This window comes from Centruroides sculpturatus, unplaced genomic scaffold, assembly GCF_000671375.1.
Source record: "Centruroides sculpturatus isolate CEXI.00-Female unplaced genomic scaffold, Cexi_2.0 scaffold497, whole genome shotgun sequence".
Classification (NCBI taxonomy): Eukaryota; Metazoa; Arthropoda; class Arachnida; order Scorpiones; family Buthidae; genus Centruroides; species Centruroides sculpturatus.
The window spans coordinates 272,954-296,511 of record NW_019384738.1 but is presented as its reverse complement, the minus strand read 5'-3'; the positions used below and the strand labels follow the sequence as shown (position 1 = coordinate 296,511).

Sequence of the window (23,558 nt, the reverse complement as noted above, 5' to 3'; positions counted from 1 at the left end):
ATTCTTAGAATATTAAATTATTTTTTTGTATTAAAAAAAATTATTCACTAAACCGTTAATTTAATTTTTGTGCTAAAAGATAAAATTGAGGTAATTTGGCGAATAAATAGTTCATTAATTTCCGTAATTTGTCATTAAACGTAAAAGTGCTGCCATCTCTTGAGAGGTTAAATATTTAATGCTAGTGGCGGCGATAAAAATTCGATTTTTTAATGAATACTGTATTTAATTTAAAATTAACGTATTAATTTATTCAAAAAGCTTTTATTTTTATATAATTATTTGAAAGATTATTTTTTAGTAAATATAAAAATGTTGGAAATTTAAATCGATGATTATTAAATACATTTTAGTATTAAAGTATAATTAATTAATTAATTAATATAGTTTAGCTATTGTAATTTATTATTTACGAAATTAAATTTCGTTAATATTAATCGTTGCGATCGCCGGTATCGAAATTATTTCCGTTTTTATTTTATAAACAATTTACAAACGCTATTGAGAGCAAAAATATTATTAATAAATGCAATTATAATGAAAATAAATAACAAAACGAATTACTAATTTATATAAATGTCGGTCGCTTGGCTTATCAATAAACCATTGCCATAATAGACATCGAAGCTTAAAACTCACCAATTTGACAAAATTACAGTAAGTCGAATGAAATGTATATAAAATTTTAAATATATAATTTTAAAACTTTTGAATACGTTTTTATATACATTTTTAACATTTTTAATTCGGATTTAATAAAAAAGTTTTAATTAATTGTTGTTTCCAATTTTTAACACCAGGTAGCAGCAAGAAGTATTTGTCATATGTAAACAAAACATGGGAGTTCGCGGACTTTCCTCCTTTTTCGAAAAGAATTCTCATTTAAGGAAAGAATATCATTTACACGATACTAAAGTCGTTTTTGACGGTAATAATTTAGTATATTGGCTCTATAGAGAGAGTGCAGAGTTCAAATATGGAGGAGATTACGATAAGTAAGTAGTAATTGTTTATCAATACAATATTTAAACATATTTATATGAGTTAAGCTTATGAATTTACACCCGAAACATTTCAATTTAAAAATATAAGGTGTTTGATGATAAAAATACACAAAAATCAATTATCCCAATGTTTACATAGAAACATGAGAATCAATTATATATTTTCATATTAATACAGTAAATTGACACACTGATTCATAAGTTATTCAAAGTTCCACACTATTACAATTTATGAAAGTAATTATCAATTTTAAATGGTGATTAGGAATTGCTAGGATCATTTACACATATTCTCTGCCAGATCAGATTTGTTGGCTCGAGGAAGCCCATAATGTATCATTACTCTTTTCAATTGGTTTTAGCAAGATTATCAACTCTTAAAATTCATATTCTTTATTATTTTAGGAATCAGCTGGTAAAGTTTTCAAATGTATAAGTACTTTTTGGTAATCGTCTGGTAAAGATGTGTGGCATGTTCCAGGTTGGGTTGTGTAGCATACGTTTTGTTGTGTTGTAAAATTTTTAGTCGTGTACATTGTGAGATAGTGTTACTAGATTTTTCTCAGGTACAAAATACAGTGCTGTTCAAAAATTAAATGTTTAAACGAGGCAAACATTAGATATATTATATATATTATGTTTACTATGAACCTATTCGAGTTGGATAGTTTAATCTCTGTATTTCTGTAAGCTTCATACTAGAGGGTGTGTATTTTTAAAATTATTTCAGAGTTGTATTTTTGGATTTTCTATCTTGGAAACCTATGGATGGGTAACGAATACAAAATGTTCTTCCTATCAAATGCTGACCAATGTGAATAAATTATTCAACTTTATTATATAAATATTTTTAACTCAATTATCTTTAACAAAACTTTTATAATTTAAAAACATAATAAATGTACTAATATAAGTGATGACTAGTTTCAAAAATGTTCCAAAAGCATTATGAAAACTAATAAAGTTTTAGTTTTGATTTACTTTTGAAATTATTTTTCTTTCCAATTTGTTTGTAATTTTTATTATTAATCTAATCTAAAGTTATTTATAAGTGTTACTAAACAACCTGTTGAATTATTATTGGGCTGTTATGGCTACTTAATGATTAGAAACAGAGCATAATATAAGAAGCCTGATAATAATACAGTTAATAACAATATCATAGTAAATAATTATAATTAAATTGATCATATTTATCACAAGCAAATTTAAACATCATAATTAGAAATGAATTTTTACCTCCCTTTTGTTGTTCTAAAAGTTATTTTTATTTTAATTATTTTATGTAAGGCATCTCAGTTAACATTTGATTTATTACTTGAATTAATAAAAAGAGATAACGACAGCTATTTTTATTAAAAATTTTATTTATAACAGATTAAAATTTTTTGTGGGATTGTTGATTCTTCAAAATTCACTTAACTTTTAAATATTAAAAAAAAGTTAATTTGCTTAAATGTGTCAAACGTTTAAAATGTTTAACACATTTAAAGTGTTGTTACTCTATGGTTTAATAATTCTCTTAAATACTAATACTACAATTCTCTTATACACTTATCTTCTAACATCATCTTATCTATTAATTATATCAATTATCTTGTGACATTGTGTGACATATTTTTTACATTTGTTTTAAGTCTTGTGATATTATCTTGATATTTTAATTAATTTAATGAGAAACAGGAATAATTGGATTGCAATTTGAAAAAATTATAGACCTATAAATCCCCACTTGTTGTTCGTTCCTTAATCTCGAGAATGGAGTTAGACAGATGAAAGCCAAGACCAAATAGGGAAACCTATTAACTATATATGAATTTCTGGTGCAAACCAGAAGTTATGTTATTTCAATTCAAAAAATTTTTCCCTGTCTGTTTCAGTTTCTATTCAATATTTTGTTCTTATCTGATATTCAAGCAATAATAACTGATTCACTAGTTAGTGGTTTGGTTACTATATTGGTTAATAAAAATTTCCAGTTATGATATTAATCTGTAATAAATCTTTTAGAAAAACAATTAAAATGCAAATTTAAAATAATCATATTATTGTTAACAGAGATTTTTCTAGCAAAATATTATCAAATAAAAAAATCCAACATAATATTCATAAAATAATATAAATTTGTTGTTATAAGTACAAATTTTATAAGAATGACTTAAACAAAGTAATAGTATACTAACATTTTGTTATATTGATTAACAAATAATGTCATTTTGTAAATTTTCAAATCACATCATTATCATCATCATACATTACATTATATTGATATAATACATCAGATTTCATATTAGTATGCAAAGGTAATAGAATATATATCAGACTAGAAAATAATTCTTTTATAGTTATTTGTATTGTACAAAGTGCTAAAGCAATCTTAGAATATTTGAATGAAAAGAATTATCCTTTATATCCTCTATTTTATTTGTATTTTTTACAGTATCTTTTATTCCATTCATAATTTATTTAGTGAATAGAAGGGCTATTTATTTATTAGAAAAAAAATATTTTTTGCTAAATGTTTGTGAATTTTTCAATTTTTAAGGGCCCCCAGTGGCACACTCAGGATTTAATCTTGAGGAGCCAAATTGAATGGATAAAAACATTTTTAATCCAAAATTCAATAAAATTTTTACCTTACTCGGCTGCTAATTCATGAGTAGTATGTGACACACCATAAATACAAAAACTATAAAATTTAATTAGGAAAAGATTTTTGGAAAATTTTCTAGTGTTCTTTTTCCTTTTCCATTGGAGTGTTCCAGGGCCCTTGGCCCTCTCTGGGTGCTCCATTGGGTCTACCTTCTAGCTATGGTCTTCCTAAGAAGCATTATAGAAATTTATGAGATAGTAAATTAATCAAATGATATTTGGTAAAAAACTTTTTGAAATGCATCACAAAAATAATGCTGAATGATAAATGTATTTGCTGTACAAAAATAGTATAAGTTTGGCTTGAATTTTTTGTATGGGATCATTTCTTAGTTTAATGTATTTGATTTATCAGGTATCATTTCCAGCTAAGGGTAAGTGAATTTTTTTAAAATCCCACCTAAAAGCTAAAGCACATAAAACAGATTGGCCTTTAAGACCTCTCATAAATGTGTAGCCATACTGGCATTCCTCTTAGAAAAGAAACTTGCTAACATCTACAATGCTTAGTTAATGATTCCATATATGTAGTCAACTATGGAATCCAAACTATAAATAGAGTGCATAAAGTCAAGCTGGTAGATCAAAGTATAAAGTTTTATAAATCAATATATGCAGTTTATACCCCTCTGTTAACACTTTTGAGGCAATATAGTTTATAGAAATAATATTAAGGAACAAAATATCTAAGTATAATATGAAACCATTTCATATTTCTATGCATCAATTGATTTGCCAAATCAATTACTTAAGTACTGTACATGGGAATATTTTACTTATAACAGATGGGCATTCCAATGGATTCACTCTTATTAACTGTATTAGCAGAAGTCTACTGGCTTCTACTAATTTGCTGTTTTTCTACTTCAAAATTTAAGTATTTAAACAAGAAAATTAAACATTAAATCAGTCCTCCAATTACTTTAGTGCCAGATTGTAAATTGCATTTTTTTCCATACCTATAATCTTTGTAGGACATAAATTATTATAGTTATGTAAAAACCTCCCTTTCTGGTTACCAGTAATGTCATATTAATCAATGCAACAATAGGGATAGGTAAGAAAAAAAAGCAAGGAGTATATGGCAAAGAGCTAGAAAAACCTGGAAGAAGACCTTTTATTTAAATTTCTCTGTTGCTGTAATATGTAGTAAATGCTCAAATATATAGCAGAATGTTAAAGTGACTTAAAAGGCAGAGCAACAGTACTAGCCATCCTATTCTCAAAGATACCATATATCTGCACAGATAAGATGAGGTATAAATTTTTGTTAAAGTTTTATAGGTTTAGCATATATAGGTCCTATAAGATGTTTTTGTGAATAGTTCTTGACTATTCACAAAAACATCGTATGGGCTATTCTCAGTGGTGATATTCGAAATATTTAACAAAGGGTTTGCTAGCAGAAAATTTTTCCTTAACAATTTTTTTTTTTCGCTCAAATGGTGCATTAGCAACATTAGCGCAAAAACTGACCTTAAGATATTCATATAAATAAAAAAAAATGCGTTCACAAAATTAAGTCAGTTAAAATTTAATATTGTTAATGCCATAACTATATTTTTTTGATAAATAATAAAAAAAGAGTTCAAAATGGTTTATTTTGTACATATTTTAATATTTTTCATTCAAAATATTTTATAAACATAAAAATTAGCTTTTTTTTTTTTAAATCAGAAAAAGTCATAGGGAAAGCAGTTACACAAGAAAAACTTTTTCTAAATCATTTATTTTATCGTTAGGTATTATTATAATAATAGACAGATGTCATCGTCTCTCGAAATACAATATCTTTCTTATTTCGCTGTCGATAGNGCTGTTGTTTTTTTAATCAGAAAAAGTCATAGGGAAAGCAGGTTTAACTGCTTTCCCTATGACTTTTCCTCAAGAAAAAACTTTTCTAAATCATTTATTTTATCATTAGGTATTATTATAATAATAGACAGATGTCATCGTCTCTCGAAATAAAATATCTTTATTTCGCTGTCGATAGCCCGACACGTGTACTGCAATCATCTTGTATTTTCTCGCGCGCGTGGGATTGTGGAATCTCTCGTATGACTGGACCTAGTTTCGAGAACTCTCTTGAGTCGATCGCGATTAAACCTCGTTTCAGTCGAGATTGAAACGGTCGATGGAGGTTGCACCAAGGCGAACAGTGTATAAGGCTCTAGTTTAGTAGTGTTACAGAGTATAATACGTATATTTTAACATATTTTTAAAAGAAAAAAACTACTGAGAAATGTTACATGTGTTTAACAACGGGTTCGGAAAACTTTGAAAATGTTAACAACGGGTTCGGCCGAACCTGTGCGAACCCGCTGAATATCACCACTGGCTATTCTATTTTGTGGACATACCCTACTCTCTACTAGTAAATAATTAAGGTTTTTCTGTTTTTTTATAATGATTTTAATTTATATAAATTTCAATCTAATTTTTTTTGTATCTGCCCTATAAGATGACCCTGGATTTTGGAGGTCTTTTTTATGATTCAACTATTGTCTTATCTGCGCAGATATATGGTAATTATGAACCAAAGTAGAACAAGTTATTATCCAGAATAAAGTTATTGTTCAATCCAAGAAACCAGAAAACATTCCTGGCATAAGCCATCTAACTATATCAAGACTAACAATGCATGCAACATTTCCACATTAAAAGCTTACAATTGTATGGAATTATGTCATTCTTTGTCTGCCGCAAGCATAATATTTTGTAAAAGAAAGACAAATGTTAATATTACAAAATTTGTGTTTTCAAACTTTAATTGAAGAAGCTTTTCTTGATAAAAAGCAAAAATGCTTTTAATTAAAGAATCTCTTTGTATTATGGATAATATGAAATTATTCTTTTTGATTTACTTTCCATGAGATAAAGTAAGAAAGTTAGTTCGGTAGTAGTAAAGATAGTGGTAAACAGCTATGATGCTTTCTTTTCATTTTGAATCTTAAAACCAAGTTTGGATTCTTAAAGCAACAGATATACACACAAACAAACTTCACAAAACCCAATAAATTTGTAAAGCCAATCAAAACTATATTACATTGTATTTAATTAATTACTAAATAATTTGTCACTAGAGGTAGGTGCCATCTCTCAGATTTATCAAAATAAGAGATGGACCTCTAGTGACAAATTATTTAGTAATTAATTAAATATAATTGAGGAAAAGTAGCCCAATGTAACCCAGTGGTTGTTTGGCTTAACAGATATTATATAGGGATATAGAAATAAAAATTTGTTACCATAGTCATGCATTGTAAAATTAGGAAGGCTGTCAAAGGAATTGAAGACAACTGAACATCATATTGGGAAGAAGATACTGTACTTTTGAAATTATCCAGACCAATATTTTAAAGATACTTTGGGAAATAGCAATAAAAATATTAGATTGGAAACCATATGCAATGCATATCAGAATGATATTAGGGTGTTTTGTACTGAGATGTCCAAGTGTTTGAGATAGTCTCCATGTTTTTTAATTGATTACTTTGCATTTTAGGTGTCTTGTAAATTTCAAGTTTTTCCAAGTGTATATTTTTATTGTGTTTGTGTTCTGTTTTATAAGATTGAATAACTGTTCCAGTTTTTATAGCTGGTGATTTGAATTGGATAAACTTAACAATGACCATTCAACAAGGTTGAAAACATTTGTTTAGTTATTAAATGTTTGTTCTGAAGTTTCAAGGTGCAGGTTATGCAATTAAAAATTCAAGCCTGTGAAGAAGTGGCTGCCCCATATGGGTTATGTGGAAATAATAATATAGTACAGGGAATGTATTTCAAAATGAATGTTTTATTTTAAGTCAAGAATGTTCTAAAACAATTTCAAATTTGGAGTCTAAAGAAGTTTAAAAATATTTGTTTATTTTAACAAATGAAGTGTCTTGGGATAAATAGTTGAAATTTAATAAAAAATATAAGAAATTGTGTGCATTTTCTGTATTGATTTAGAAACATAACTTCAATACAAATTTGAATTATATAAATTGATAAAAAATTGTATACAGTGTGACAATTTCATTTGAACTTTATAAAATACATATGGAATTTTAAGCTTTAATAACTTTGGTTGTACCGATGATTGAAGGGCACTATAAACGGTTTTTAAAGCTAAATATTATATTGCAATAAACTTTTATTTTAAAATTTTAGCATGACCATCATCATTTGCAACATATCTTTCAAGCCTATTTTCCCACTCATTGACAATACTGTATTTTAGTCACTGCTTGTTAATTTCTTAAGTTAAAATTAAGATCAGAATCACAAATATATCAAAATTTGTTTACAAGTTTAGACATAATCCCATAAAAAGTAGTCTGTTGGGTCTGATCACACAAACAAGGTGCACCATTTTACTTGAATATGTGTATTATGCTGCAAGTTTAGGGATTAAGAAGTTCTGTAGAATTCAATGTATTATTCACTGTTCACACTTCAAAACTAATGGGGCTACAACACATGACATGAAAATTTAAAAGACATTAAAGAAATCAGAAATTAAGCTTTTAAATTCTATTTACAATGACCTCTTTTCATGTTTGCATTTAAATGGATATTATTATACAAAGTGTGTAATAAATTTAACTTTCACCATTTTAATAAAATGGTTAAATATGTGTAACAGAATTTTATTATATTTCCAGATTTTCCGTGGCTGTTTTTGATTATTTTGATCATTTCAAAACTTGCAATATTACTCCTTTAGTGTTATTTGATGGTGGAACAGATTGTACGGAATGGCAGTTTCTCAGAGCGCAAAGGCGAGCTGTGGACAGATTAAATTACTGCCACGAAATATGTCAGTATGGAAAAACGTCCAATTTCGTCTTACCCATATTGGTATGGGATGTTTTCAAAAGTGTTTTGAATGAACTAGGAATTAGGTATGCCCAATGTGATTTTGGAGCCGACGATCAAATAACAGCGTTAGCAAACTATTATAAATGTCCAGTGATTAGTCAAGACAGTGATTTTTATATTTTTAATATAGAAAATGGATATATTACAACCGGACTCATCGACTTAAATGTGAAAACGGAAACCAAATCTAAAAACAGTTATAAATATTTGAAATGCGAAATATATTATATAGATGACTTTTTGGCTAAGACTGGGCTTAACAAAGATACACTGCCTTTGTTTGGAACACTCATGGGTAACGACGTTGCCCAAACTAAAGTATTCGACAATTTCTTTAATAAAATATCTTATTCAAAGAAGAAGAAACACGGAGCAACTATACGTCACAATAAAATGATTGGCCTTCTCAGATGGATGAAAATGTATTCGGTAGATGATGCGATTCAACACGTGCTGAATGCATTACATAAAGATAAAAGAGAGGAAGCTAAAAGTATTATAGACGAAAGTTTAAAAGAATATAACAAAAGAGACATTACTCTTACAAAATATTTAGATAATGCAGAATGCGAAGACAAATTAGACGATTTCAGTTCGTTAAGTGTTAAGGGAAAGACATTACCTCATTGGTTTGTGAGAAAATTTCGTGAAGCCCAGTTCGAATCTATTTTAATGAATATTGTCGGGGTACACAGAATTTTTCTTCCCGCACAAATTGACGATTTCAGTTGTCCAACAAGTTATCAGTGCACGTCGTTATTAAGGAAAATTTTGTACGGGATATTTCTTCAACGAGATGCGGCAAAAACTGTTAGAGAATACGATCGATACGAAACTTGTCTTCGCAAAACTAATATTCAGCCAATTGTTACGATTCCGAGCTACGGAGACATCCCTTATTTAGATAACATACCAAAAATGGACGTTAATCAACGAAAGAAATTTTTTTTAACTGTAATTGGTGTAAAGGAGAAATATTTAGAATGCTTCCCCGAAAAGTGGCACTTTATATTCCTTGTAGTATTTTACTGGTTAAATAATTCGGCACCTTTAATAACAGAAAATTTTCTAAATGCATTTATAGTCATGTTAATTTTTTATTCTGTCTTAAAACCAAAGACGACGACAAAAGATTACAAACCCAAATCTCTAGAGAAAAAGCAAACTAAACTGAATATACAAGAACTGATAGAGACAATTTCTAAAGAAGAAGCCGAGAAAATATGGTTAAATATTAAGAAATTTGTAAGACAACCAATTCTTAACCATGCTAACCCCATAAATATAGGTATTATACATAACTTCAGCCAATTACAAAGTTCCTGTTTTTTTATCTCTTTGTTTTGTAAGCTCTTTAGCATATATTTACCAAATCAGACTTTCAAATGGTTAAGTGGAACATTTATTTATAATTTAACAAAAGATTTAACAACAAGAAAAAATAAAGAACTGTACATAGAAGAAATTCTCGGACGGAGTTCCGTATCAAGCATTTTATTTAATAAAATAAAGCACTCGATAATGCTACATGTCTCTTCCGATCATCTCTTATCCGATGATACAAAAACAAAGAAGAAAAGCAAGACGAAAACTAAGAAATCAAAACTTTCTGAATGTATAGAAGTCAATGAAAGTAACTGCTCCGAAGTGGAATTATTAGATAACAGATTTAAAAATCTTTTAAATGAGGTAACCAATAAAATTTGATTACTTTCTTACATTATAAAATGTAATAAAATGTTAATATTTTGTAATAAAATGAATTTTTTATAGTTAAAGAAGAGCTTAAATTTTATTATATAGATTAAGTTAAGCAAAATCATCACTATAAACAGAATATTTATCGTCTCAAGGGCTTGTATAATTTAGCAATTTGCAGATGCTGCAAGGAATATCATAGAATTATTAGGCAAAGGATCTTTAGTTTGTGAGGATTAAACAATAGATTATCTTCTATCATTTATAGAACATGAATAGGAAGGAAATTAATCAAACACATTAATTTTGCTCCTCTCGTGCAGTTCTTCCCACTATTTTTTTTTTTTTTACTTTTTTTTGTACACATCATTCCAAATTCGGAATTTTGTTCTATTTCCTCGTCTAGAAATTTTTTGAACAGATAGACACGAATAAACTGAAACGTGGAGATTTGCAAAAAAAAACCCGGAGGTTAAAATTTGACACGATTCCAATACTCCCTTGTCACGTATACATAACAGCCGGGAAAGTAAAATGGCGCAGGCTGAAAACTTGATAACGGAATTATTGACACGTCGCGAAAGAATTTGAATCTATTGAGGTTACAATGATCGTTGAAAACAAAATCGGAGCAAATTTTGTGTAGACTGAACCAATGTATAGTAACTGCACTGGTGTGAAGTTAGCACAAATTTTGGATTTATTTGAACTGGTAGCGCGGTTCCTAGAATAAGTGTACGAAAAATCGAAATGGTTCCAAAAGTTTCAGCGTACAGGCTGAAACTTTTGGAACCATTCTGAGAAACTGCATGAAAATTCTTAGGATTAAATAAATAGAATTTAAATATCTCCCTAATGTCTTATGATATTTTAAATTATCGATGCATTCATTTGACTTAGATATGCGTATATATAACAATTCCTTCCATTAAATACCAAAGTAATTACTTAAGATTTATACATTAAAATTAATATTTCTGAACTTTACAAAATTGCCCTCTGAAATTCCCTATATATTTTCTCATATTCTCATTGTTTACTAAGAGCAATATTACAACGGCTGTAATTCTGTAACCCCTACGAGTTATATTATTGGACTAATTGTGTTGTACAGTACGTTGCATCTAGTACACTATCCAGATATACAACACGCTATCCCAATTGCCATTGGAGATTCTTTGCAATGCGAAAATTCGTATACAATAATAGAAGTTCCACCCACCGTTACTCTGTAACCGTGACAAATTACACGGTCCAATCATTTCTGCCTAAAACCACTTGATATATATAGCCCGATATTCGAATTGCCTTCAGAAATTTCTCATACAGAACAGTATGTTTTTATGTAAATTAACGTAACCTTATATCGAAACTTTCCGATAAACATCGGGATTCCATGATGCCACGATATTCAGCATTCAAGTATTACATTAGCAAGGTATTGGAATGGAGTGTAGGAGGAAAAACTACAGATATCGATGTCGGTGTTTGAACAATATGAAGCCAGCTGGCCAATACCCGCGACAGAAGACGCTACAGGTTGGCGGATGAGAGGGCAGCACCGTAGCCTAAGCTTACTGTGACGTCAGCTGTGGGGTGCAAAAAGCATCTGTCGAGATAAGTTCAAACAAAGCGCGCATTTTCCCTTTTTTTTGCTTTCGTTACGTCGTGAAATGCGTAACCAAAGAAAGAAGACCAATAGAAGGACACATACTCCATTTAGAATTTAAAAACTCTTCTCCCGCTATTATTTATTTACTGTCAAACACACTCGTAATATCGGTTAGGAGCGCAATACCTTAAATGCTAATTAAATTAATTGTTAGATTTAATGAGAATCTACATCGTTTATTTGCTTACGAAACTTTCTTTTAATGCTAAAATATGTTTTACAGATATTTATGTTAAAAATTTCATTTAATATAGGCTTATATTTAAACTGAAGAAAAATTTTAATTATATTCAAATCTGATATCTTTTAACACAAAACAAATAATCCAAATTTCGCGAAAGTCCCGATCTGAAATAGAAAAATTTGTATTCAATACAGTATTTAGCACACTAAAAACTAAAGTATAAATCTCAGAAAAGATAATAATAATAATTATTATTATTGTTTTCTTTGATTGTAATTAATTCTTAGATTGTCTTAACGTACCGAATGTCACAAATTTTCTATTATGAGGCAAGAAATGACAGATTTGTTGTTAATTGCGCAGTGTGAGCCAAAAATCTCGTTCTCTACGACACGTGCCATAAGTGAACCCACTTAGGACTCATATCGGAAAAAGGGTAAAGACCTTAATCGTATGCCAATGTTTGGTTGTGTTTTTAAGACTGCATAAAAATTCATTCAATCGTCCATCATCAACCTTTTCCCTTTGCTTAATAAAGGTTCGTATCGAGCCTTATCCATACAATATTATTCGGATCCGTAAGGGACATTTCGTAAGGTAAAATGAGATAGAACTCAACTTCGAAAGGATCCCTCTCGCGGTTATGTTCGATGGAAGCACACCTTTGGCAACGCCACTCGTGGCAATTTGCCAAAGGATGCTTCCCGGAGAACTTTCTGTGGGATACTGGCACCTGTTTAGGCATTAGATACGTGAAGAAAACCGGGAAATCTACACGTGACCAGTCCGTTGGCGAGGCGCAAACCGGCAATATATTCGTGTTCAATGGTTTTATCCACTTGGCCATGGTGGGCTTCCCTCTTGCGGAGCGATGAAACTTTTGGCCCATTGAATGTCCGTCTATCGCACTATGCTTACAGAGAGAGGACACAATTCAAACGCTATTTTCTATTTTAGGAATCAGTTAGATCGTATCTATAGATGACCTTCAAGTATTACATTAGCAAACATTTGCTCTTTTTTGATTATTTTTTCCTCCCCATCATTATCAGTCATCACAAGTCGTGGTATACCTCCACGTAATTATGACATCAGGCCAATAATTTAAACCATTTTCAAGTAATTATTTTATAATGACCAGATAAAAACAATCTACTGGTCCAAGTCATCAAAGACTCAATCTCTTTTCACCTATCGTCAGATACAAGCGAATACCCCTTCCCATGAACTAATGACATAATACTTGAATGGTCACAAATACAATATTCACCATTAATTAATTAAAATATTCTACCATTTTGTTTATTCCATTGGTCCAATTGTTATCTTTTCGAAGCATGTCCTCATGTTCTCAGTAGTGATGGGCTTCAATAAAAATTGTTATTAATTCACCTTTGTATAATATAATAATAACACAGCAGCGCATCGTCTGTACTTACATATTTTGTAAACAGTTCTTCATCGTAACATTTGCTATATCTTTCGTAGAGATCATCTTTCTAAAATGAAACAATTATTTTATTATAAATAAATTAGTAAATTATGTTTAAAGGAAAATTCATCTCGACTTTACTTCTTCTCCGGCATAAATCGTACAAATCTCTTCTAAATAATCCAGTCGCGAAGATAAACCAAGACATTCCATATAATTGTTTGCCTACAAATAATTAGTAAACTAAGTGATGTATATTTAATTATAATTAAACTTATATTATATTTAACTTACAGCATCGATGGCTTCTTCACTCATGGTTCTTTCTATGCAGTTTATATATTCGATTTTCATTTCCGTATCTAATTCTGTTAATAATTAATTAATTAAAGTATGGATAATGTAAAAATACAGTCATAACTCGTTTTAGCGCCACTCTCTTAGTTATGTCTTTTGTTATGGGAGTTCCTAGTGCCAATTTCAGAGGCTAACAAAATGGCGGTGCTGTATCCAGGTTTGACTGTACGATTTCTTGTTTTTCTGATATTTGTATATTTTTACATTTACTATTATAATTGATTTAAAATTTACAAACTTTCACGTCTAAATAACATTATTTACTACAGTGGAAGTTAGTTCATTCGACATTAACAGGACCGAAATGGTGCCAGATTACCAGACGTTTTTGTACTTTCGTCAAATTCCTGATACTGCTGTACTGTACATTTTATAGCAGAGTATACTTTAAGCGTGCAGTTTATTCTAATCAGTGTGGAGATGATATAGTGCATATTTGTACTGTGATAAAATAGATTGAAAAAGAATTAAAAACGTTAGTGCCTGGGTCTTTAGCCCACCAAGTGTCCAAATTGGCGGAATATTAGCGTGCTGGATTGACGAACTACAGGTGAGTTTTTTTTTATCTTGAGACAATGAAATAACTTAAATGGATCTCATTATTTTGGGAATAAGGTATAGACAAAAGTTGTAGGGTTTCGAAGGACCAATCAATTGGTGACCTTGAATGTGACTTTGATCTTGACCTTCAATGTCATTTGAGGGTCAAGCCTGTTTTTTTTTTTCAATAAGAACACATATTTTTGATTCCGGCGTTGGAAAGAGCGGGAAATTTCACAACCGGATATACCTTTGACCTTATGATCTAGATCAAAGGTCAAGATTATTTTAAGGTAAATGGAGTAATAAAAAGTATGGTTTCCCATTAGAAAAAGCTTATAATTTAAACTTTAAAATAATCCTGACCTTTGTTCTAGACCAGTGTTTCTCAACCTCTAACAAATCGTCGCCCCCTTCACCACAAAATTCCGATGCCGAGGGCCAAGGCTAACGCCAAATTCGTACTGCATTGAATAGATTAGTGACTGGTATAATGTTATCTGTTTAATTATTGTACGATATAACGAATAAAATATCTAATTATTCTTAATATAATGTTTTACTATATCGCCCAGAAAATTGTTTTTCGCCCCCAAAATATAAATTGTTACTAATCGCCCCCTTAACACGGAAAAACGCCCACTGGGGGCGATATTGCCCCGTTGAGAAACACTGATCTAGACCATAAGGTCAAAGGTATATCCGGTTGTGAAATTTCCCGTTCTTATCATTGCCGGAATTAAAAATATGTGTTCTCATTGAAAAAAACAGACTTGACCCTCAAATGACACTGAAGGTCATGGTCAAGGTCTCCAATTGATTGGTCCTTCGAAACTCTACAACTTTTGTCTATACCTTTTTCCCAAAATAATGAGATCCATTTAAGTTATTTCATTGTCTGAAGTTAAAAAAAAACACCCTGTAATTGTAATTTTTCCCTAAAAAATATTAACATAATTAATGTTTAATTAATTAATAATTAATAATTAAACTCTTTACCCTCCAAGTTACAAAATGCATTAGAAAAAGTTATTCTTACCACAAGTTTTTTGGCTTATTTCCATTCTGTCAAGTGAATTAACCAAAAAGCAAGTAATATAAATGAAAATGAAGATGGAAATTACTGTCTTCATGTTCACTCAGTAGTCAAAGAACCCAACTTTTCTTAATAGTGAAAAGGAAATGGAATGATATAGCCTGTAAGTTCTACTGGATTTCTTTAATGAATTAAGGAAGTTGTTATCTGAGAAATTTGATTGTAACGATGTTATTATAGAAACTTTACAATAAACACGGTGAAAATATTTAAAAATTTTGATTCTCGCTTCTACGACTTATCGGTCGTTAAATGAGCCGCAATTATTCGTAAGCTTAGTGTCGTAAATTAGGAATGTGTTCTTATTTTGAATTCTCTCCGATTTCAGTAAATCATCGTCTAAGAACGTAATTGGGAGTGTAAAGTTTTACCATGGAAATTAATTCCCTTTGTTTAAATTCAGTTAAACAAATCAATTAATTCAATTTGAATTTGTGCGTGTACACTATATTCTCACGATTAAAAACGCCAGAAAGAAGTTGCTTAACTTTCCCGGCAACATTTGGTAGCGCCATCTGTTACGATATTTTATTTTAAAGTTTTTATATTTTTAACTATTATAAAATGGCAAAAAGCTTAATTTTCAGGGTATGGATGGGTTTTATAAAAAATTGTAAATGCTAATAACGAATAAAATCGTCATTAAATTTGATCCTATTGGAGATACATACGACCCCCCCTTTAAACGTCAAAATTTAACTGCATCGATCCCCTTAATAAACAAACTGATTTATCGATAGAGAAATATTTATTGTCACTTTAAATTAAATGCATTTTGATTAGAAAATAATCATTTGATGCAGCATTATATATTTACATTACACATTGATGTCATCCCTAACCTTGTAAGTTATCCATTAATAAGTTGAATGCAAAAATACTATAAACATGTAAAATTGAACAAAGATTTTTTACTTTTAATATTAATCTCGTTATTAAAATATGTCTCGGTGATTATATTTTTGGCTTTGAATAAGAAAGTATCATTCGCCTCATTAACGTATATTTCTCGGCTACTGTTCATGTAGGAAGTATGAACATGCACGTTCTCCATTCGGAATTTAAAAACTGTCCTCCCGCTATTATCTATTTACTGTCAAACACACTCGTAATATCGGTTAAGAGAACCTTAAATGTTAATTAAATTAATTGTTAGATTTAATGAGAATCTACATCATTTATTTGCTTACGAAACCTTCTTTAATGTTTTACAGATATTTATGTTAAAAATTTCATTTCATATATATTTAAATTGAAGAAAAATTTTAATTATATTCAGATCTGATATCTTTTAACACAAAACGATTAATCCAAATTTCGCGAAAGTCCCGATCTGAAATAGAAAAATTTGTATTCAATACAGTATTTAGCACACTAAAAACTAAAATTATAAATACCAGAAAACATAAATAAATTATTATTAGTTTTGTTTTCTTTGTGTGAGCCAAAAATTTCATTTTCTCTACGATATGTGCCGTAAGTGAACTCACTTAAGGCACATATCTTAAATAAATGCAAAACTTTTAGAAGTAACCAACAGTCGCGTGCCATGTTAATTTCCTCCTCCTCTTCTCCTAATTATGTCATCAGGTCAGAAGTTTAAACCCTTCGCCAATACACAGGAATTATTTTACAACAATGAGATAAAAATAATCGATGGGTACAATCTTAAGTCATCAAAGACTCAATCTCTTTCGCCTATCGTCAGATACAAACGAATACCCCTCCCCATAAACTAGTGAGTAATACTTGAATAGACACACTTACGATATTCATAATTAATTAAAATATTCTACCATTTTGTTTATTCCATTGGTCCAATTGTTATCTTCTCCAAGCATTTCACCACGTTCTCGAAACTGACGACCTTCAATAAAAATTGTAATTAATCCACCTCTATATAAAATTAACACAGTAGAGCATCGTCTGTACTTACATGTTTTCTAAGTACAACTTCTTTGTAACATTTATTCAAATTTTTTAAGACGCCAGAATATTTCTAAAATTAAACAATTATTTTATTAATTAAATTGGTAAATTTTGATTATATTCAAAGGAAAATTCATTTAGACTTTACTTCTTCTTCGTTAGAAATCGAACAAACTCCTTCTAAAAAGTCCAGTGACGAGGTAAAACCCATACAGTCCAAAAACTCATCTGCCTACAAATAATTTAAGTGGTGTATATTTAATTATAATTAAACTTATATTACGTTTAACTTACAGCATCTTTGTTTTCTTCACTCATGGTACTTTCTATGCAGTTTAAATATTCGATTTTCATTTCCGTATCCAATTCTGTTAATAATTAATTAATTAAAGTCAAACCTCGATATAGCGTCGTTCTCGTACATCGCTAGCGAGTGCTCGTCAACGTATCTATTAACATTAAATAACAGTATCCTTTGTTACTAGAGTTCTAATGCCAATTTTGGGAGCTAACAAAATGGTAGCGCTATATCGAGGTTTGACTGTATATATTCTTTAGTTTTTCATTAGAAATAATTAAAAATAATATATTTCTGTGTTTTCAGAGTAATAATTTGTATAAATTTAAATTCAGCTTGTTGAGCGATTGGATGATTATCTACCTAATTAGTTCATTAGTGTTTAATGTTGATTCTAAGAAAAATTAGTCCTGTGTTTTCGAATATATATATATATATAATTATTATTTAAATTATTTGTAAATAAACAAGTCACAATACTTCCTTCCTCTTTCTATATAATGTTGATTAGTTAAGTGATGAAAGTAGGCATAGATCTATTCTAAATAACAATGTATACAACAATTACTACAGCGGAAGTTCGTTAATTCGTCATCTACTGGACCGGAATGGCGCCGGATTACCGATCTTTTTTTTGGTTCTTTTATAAAATTCCGTTTTTTTTTTCTTTCTATAAAATATAAACTTTGTTTTACATACGCAAATACAGTACAGGATAATGTATCGTGTATAATGCACACCTGCCTAACAGGGTTTTGAACCGTGTATAATGCGTTATACAACAACATACCTATCCAAATTGGCGAATTATTAGCGTGCCGGATTGGCGAACTTATACTAGGAATATATTATATAATTTTTCCCCAATAAAATTTAAAATAATTTCGATTTTACAAGATCCGAATAGTCTAGTCACGTGAATTTTAAATTCTTTATCCCCCCAAGTTACAAAATGCGTTAAAAAAGTTGTTCTTACCACAAAGTATTTCGTTTAATTCTGCTCTTTTTTCCAAGGAATTAACCGAAAAGCAAGTAATATAAATGAAAATGAAGATGGAAATTACTGTCTTCATGTTCACTCAGTTGTCAAAGTACCCAACTTTTTTTAATTAATGATGAAAAGAAAATGTAATCATATATAAAGTTCCACTGAATTTCTTTCATGAATTAAGGAAATTGATAAGCGAATAACGTATTTCCTCTCATTAATTTGATTTGCAGGAAATTTAAAATATGCTGTTTTTATAAAATATTTACAGCACACGTCATAAAAACATTTAAAAATTTTCACTTAATTCTGTTATTCCAATAAAAATTTAGATTCTGCTTTACGACCGAATCGCAATTTTCCTTAAGGTTAGTGTCATAAATTGAGAATGCGTTCTTGTTCTAATACAGGTTATCCTCTAAAAGTCTAAGGCTGTGTACACACTAGGCGATTTTAAACGCGCGTTTTAAAGAACCAAGAGTTCTGCATACATACTCAAACGGCTTTTGGCCAAGCGCGCGTTGATAGATTTTTGTTAAAACGCACGTTTTGCGGGCGTCAGCCGAGCGCTTTGAAATATATGTGCTGCCATGTTGTTGTACATTCGATCGCGCGCTTTCGGGTAGAGTGGACGTACGTTGACCGAAATGGAGAACGATCATTTCGATACTGATCTATTTATTGATGAAATCTAAAAGAGACCAACCATCGTCAAATGATTTTATAGATATTTTAAAAGAATTTAAAAACTTGGGCTCATATTATCTTAGTTTTGGATACAACGTCGCAAACATTCCATGTGTCAGTCTATCTCGTAAATCTCAGTCTATCTCGGTGCACCCAAAATTCTCTTTGCCTCTGCCATCGTCTTTTATAGCGACGATGGAGGAGGCGCACACAAGCAATTACCGAGCCAGTGCGTATGCTCCACTAGCGCGTTACCAAAACGCCTAGTGTGTACTGTACTTGGCCTAATACAGTATCTACAATTTCACCATTAAAGTTAAATTCGGCTACATAAATCAATTAATTAAATTTCAATTTACAATGTAGCTATGTGTAATTTCAAGCTTAAAAGTATTTAATTAATCGTGTAACTTCCCGAAAGATAAATNTGTGTACTGTACTTGGCCTAATACAGTATCTACAATTTCACCATTAAAGTTAAATTCGGCTACATAAATCAATTAATTAAATTTCAATTTACAATGTAGCTATGTGTAATTTCAAGCTTAAAAGTATTTAATTAATCGTGTAACTTCCCGAAAGATAAATACCTCCCTGTAAATACAGTTAATTAATTTTATCTTTTCTTCCAGAAATTACACGTTAAATGAGTTGATTATAAAGGAAATAAATTTAATTTTTTTTTAAAATTGAAACACAAAAATATATTAGAGACGTACTTTTGGCATAAAGTCATTCGTGAATTAAGTATGATATTACTTTTAAAATGTATTTAATTATTAGGAACAGTCAAATGAAAGCCAATCACCAGGCATAGGACAGGCGCTGAAAAGTTGGCAACAATAATGTTTACGACTAATAATAACGTCTATGGGAAAGGAGGGCGATGTAATTCGTAAATGGCAGGGTTGCCGACTTTTGCGGTCAGTTCTGGGCGTGGTGATCCATTTTGTTTTGACAGCCTCAAATATGCGGGGGAATCGTTTGTATCCGACGATGGAGGGCGAGTTCTTGAAAACGTGAGCTTTCACCCGTCGTTGCAAAATAATTGTCTGAAAACAGTTCCTGTGTATTTGCAAACGATTTAGATTTCTGGCCTGGTGGCATAATTACGGGAAGGGAGGTACTTTGATTCAGGCCTATGACGAGTGGGAATGAAGGTGGAGGTAGAAAGAAGGGAAATTTTCAGTTAGAAAGTAGCTGTAGAATTAAAGATCTGATGTATTAGTTATACTGAACATTATAACTTTTGACGTGAAAATCACCTGACTTCCGGTCTGAACCGGAAGTTCGTAATACATTAGTTAGTGGAGATCTCTGGTTCCTAAGAGTTCCAAATCTGATCTCGATTTTCATCTATCTAATCTATTCTCGAAATTAACAAAGAACGAAAAGACAAACGGAATGCAGTGGAAATGTACAGGTTTGCAATGTCCAAATTGCAGTCCGATGAACATTTATCAAGAGCAAAGAAAATCTATTTACGTTTTAACTAACGATGAAAAGAATTATTTTCGATAAATAAAGTGCATTAGTTGCAACCAGATTCGATCATTAAGTGGATAATAAATAATTTTATAAAAGAAAATTATAGATTAGAATTAAAATGCATGTAGAACGACAGATTTAACTATAAACTACAAGGGGAAAAGGAAACGTATTATTAATTAATTAAGATAAAAACTTCCTTCGCCCGTTATCGGTATTAATACTCGTCTATATATATAATTACTTTACACTGTTTTCCGCAAAGAGGGGAATTTTCATCGTTTTTAATTCGTCTCCAATTACTAAAATAGTTTTTGTGTGTTATTACGTCGAAAGATAATGAGGAAAATCGCAATATCCATCCTTCTTCTGGCGTATGTTAGTTGCACTTTGGCTAATTCCTTTGTGAAAAGATCATTTCGTAAAGTTTGCGGTAAGTATAATTTACACTTATGTACCTTTTTCTCTTTTCTTCTTGTGAGTATTAACAGAGCATGTTTGCTTAATCATCGTGCAGAAGTGCAACGGGTAATGACCGGGTGGTGAAGGGAGGGCTTAGCCATCCGCAAAATTTTCTTGGATTTTTCTATCTTTCAAATCCCCACATCGATAGAAAATAAATGCTTACCGCTGACGGTCGACAAGGAAGACCTACTGAAAACACACAATTTAATGAACACTTCATACAAATCATTCATATGATTTTATAAAAATGATTCGATTTCGTGTAAAAAATGTTAAAATATAATAATTGGGGGAAGATATAGGTCTATGTATAGAATGATAAGAGAAGAGAGCATTCGTCATTCTTTTTTCTACTTTCATTAGACTGAACCAAAACGAGTAACGAATTATTGTCGAAGGCAGCGACTCAAATTTTCAAATCGCCAAAACACGTTTTGCGAAGTAACGACTCGACCGATTTGAACGAAATTTTGCACATTAATTTAATAGAAGTAATAAAACGGCGTATCGTGGCGAAAAGCCGAATTTAAAAATTTCACCTGGAACGGGAGATGTCGGGGTAAAAGGTTATCCCCACGTTAAGTCAATGAGAAAATTTTAGTTCATAAACTTACCTTCTTGCTTAAATATTTAGGTCATGCTACACAGCAATGATCAGGATTTTAAATTGTTAAAGATAATAGAATAAAACTTCAAAGTATAGCATTAAAAAGCAAATTAAATAGACGAAATAAAATTAAAAATATAGTCTATAAATATAAAAATAGTATGGGACGAGCAAATGATAATCAATTAAAAATTAATTAAAGCTGAAAACTAAGTAATAGCGATGAAGATTGAAAATATAATTCGATAGTAGACGAGAGATTGAATAATAATACGCATGAAAAAGTTAATAATAAACCGTTACAAAAGTTAAAAGTTAAGGTAAAATAATAGATAAAAATTTATATTCATCAACATTTATTATAACGTTTCTGAACCCGATCCTAATTTTACATGGTGGGCTAAAACATAAAAATCCCATTAAATATAGATTCTTAGGGCGCGTAAATCTATCCCTAACTGGTGTCAGACCTGACGTTGATCGGGATTCCAAGATCCACGATCTAACGATCTACAGCCATCCTAAGACAACGAGAGCGGGTTTTACCAACCCGTGCCGAGTAAGTGGTCTTCGGAGATCGACCCCTGGCCCCCGGCTGTTCACACTAAGTACAGTATAATTACAGTGACCATACGTCCTTTATTTAAGAGGACAGTCCTTTATTTCACTGCTCTGTCCTTTAACTTTATTTATTTTCTAAAATAGGCATTTTGTCCTTTAGTTTGTAAAGTTGACACAAAGTTTAAAAAAATTTTTTTTAATAATATATTGAACAAGTTAGTTTTGTCGACCAGTCGACCATCACGACTAGTGTTGCATTGTTACATAGAGCGCAGTAGTGCAGTGTGTCGCCAACCAAACGGCCCACTGACAGTACTAAGGGGTGGACACTCTTATGGGAATTTTTGTGATAGTTTTTAACTCTCTAGTTGGTGCATGATACACTTGTTAATTAAAGCTGAAGTTATTTGAAAGAAAAAATGAAAGGTTTCTTCCTATTGTTATTAGAAAAGTGGTTTTAGCATTAGAAAAATCAGAAAATATACAAGCCAAAAAATCCAATGATGCTGTGTACACATTTTATCAAACGTGCATAGATTATCTAAATAATTGGAACATGTTTTTTATTGAAATAGAGATGTTTGAATGGGTCACATTATGCGAAGTTCCTTTGTGGGCGAAAGTAGAGGAAAGCTATATCTTAATTTTGAATCATTGGTCCGTAAATATATTCGATGGTGAATTATTTGATGAAGTTTCATGTGTAAAAAAATATGTCACAAACGAAAAGATCGACGAATGGCGACAGAATAACCAGCCCTGCCATCAAAGGTGGATTGAGATTTTTGAACATTTTACAGCAGAAGAAATTGTTTTCAAAAACGTTTGTAAAATCGTAGAATTTTTTTTGTCTTCCTGGATCTAATGCCCCCGTTGAACGAATATTTTCATTGCTGAATAATATGCGGACGAATGAAAAAACCCATTTAAAAGTAAGCACATTAGAAGCATGTATTTCTGTCAAATACAACTTTCAAATGAACTGTATGGAATTTTATGACTTTAAAGCGTGAAACGGCGCTATAAAAAAA

At 30.5% G+C, this 23,558-nt stretch overlaps 4 protein-coding genes across 5 annotated transcripts in view; 2 read left to right on the top strand and 2 right to left on the bottom strand.

Annotated features, from left to right (window-relative positions):
* The first annotated feature begins 429 nt into the window (after positions 1-429).
* Positions 430-10,247, top strand: LOC111628311 (protein asteroid homolog 1-like). Of its 2 annotated transcripts, XM_023372070.1 has the most exons (3): positions 430-657; positions 801-995; positions 8,309-10,247. In XM_023372070.1, exons 2-3 carry the CDS (start codon positions 838-840, stop codon positions 10,230-10,232), a joined length of 2,082 nt encoding a protein of 693 aa, XP_023227838.1. In that variant the 5' UTR covers positions 430-657; positions 801-837; the 3' UTR covers positions 10,233-10,247. The 2 variants fall into 2 exon arrangements, with proteins under 2 accessions (XP_023227838.1, XP_023227839.1); XM_023372071.1 differs by having other exon boundaries at positions 430-995.
* Positions 10,248-11,999: 1,752 nt separating this feature from the next.
* On the bottom strand, positions 12,000-15,611 carry LOC111628320. The gene is made up of 6 exons (XM_023372087.1): positions 15,448-15,611; positions 13,806-13,879; positions 13,653-13,736; positions 13,519-13,578; positions 13,374-13,444; positions 12,000-12,243 (listed from the first exon to the last, which is right to left on the bottom strand). The coding sequence occupies exons 1-5, from the start codon at positions 15,539-15,541 to the stop codon at positions 13,382-13,384; spliced, it is 375 nt and encodes a 124-aa protein (XP_023227855.1). The 5' UTR covers positions 15,542-15,611; the 3' UTR covers positions 12,000-12,243; positions 13,374-13,381.
* Positions 15,612-16,666: 1,055 nt separating this feature from the next.
* Positions 16,667-18,899, bottom strand: LOC111628319. The gene is made up of 6 exons (XM_023372086.1): positions 18,708-18,899; positions 17,728-17,801; positions 17,582-17,665; positions 17,441-17,503; positions 17,301-17,371; positions 16,667-16,837 (listed from the first exon to the last, which is right to left on the bottom strand). The coding sequence occupies exons 1-5, from the start codon at positions 18,802-18,804 to the stop codon at positions 17,309-17,311; spliced, it is 381 nt and encodes a 126-aa protein (XP_023227854.1). The 5' UTR covers positions 18,805-18,899; the 3' UTR covers positions 16,667-16,837; positions 17,301-17,308.
* A 2,229-nt stretch (positions 18,900-21,128) lies between these two features.
* LOC111628317 overlaps positions 21,129-23,558 on the top strand; it is an 8,190-nt gene continuing 5,760 nt past the window's right edge. Inside the window, exon 1 of the mRNA XM_023372082.1 lies at positions 21,129-21,327. Within this exon, the coding sequence (XP_023227850.1) occupies positions 21,234-21,327 (94 nt within the window). The 5' untranslated portion in view covers positions 21,129-21,233. The remainder of the gene's footprint in view (positions 21,328-23,558) is intronic.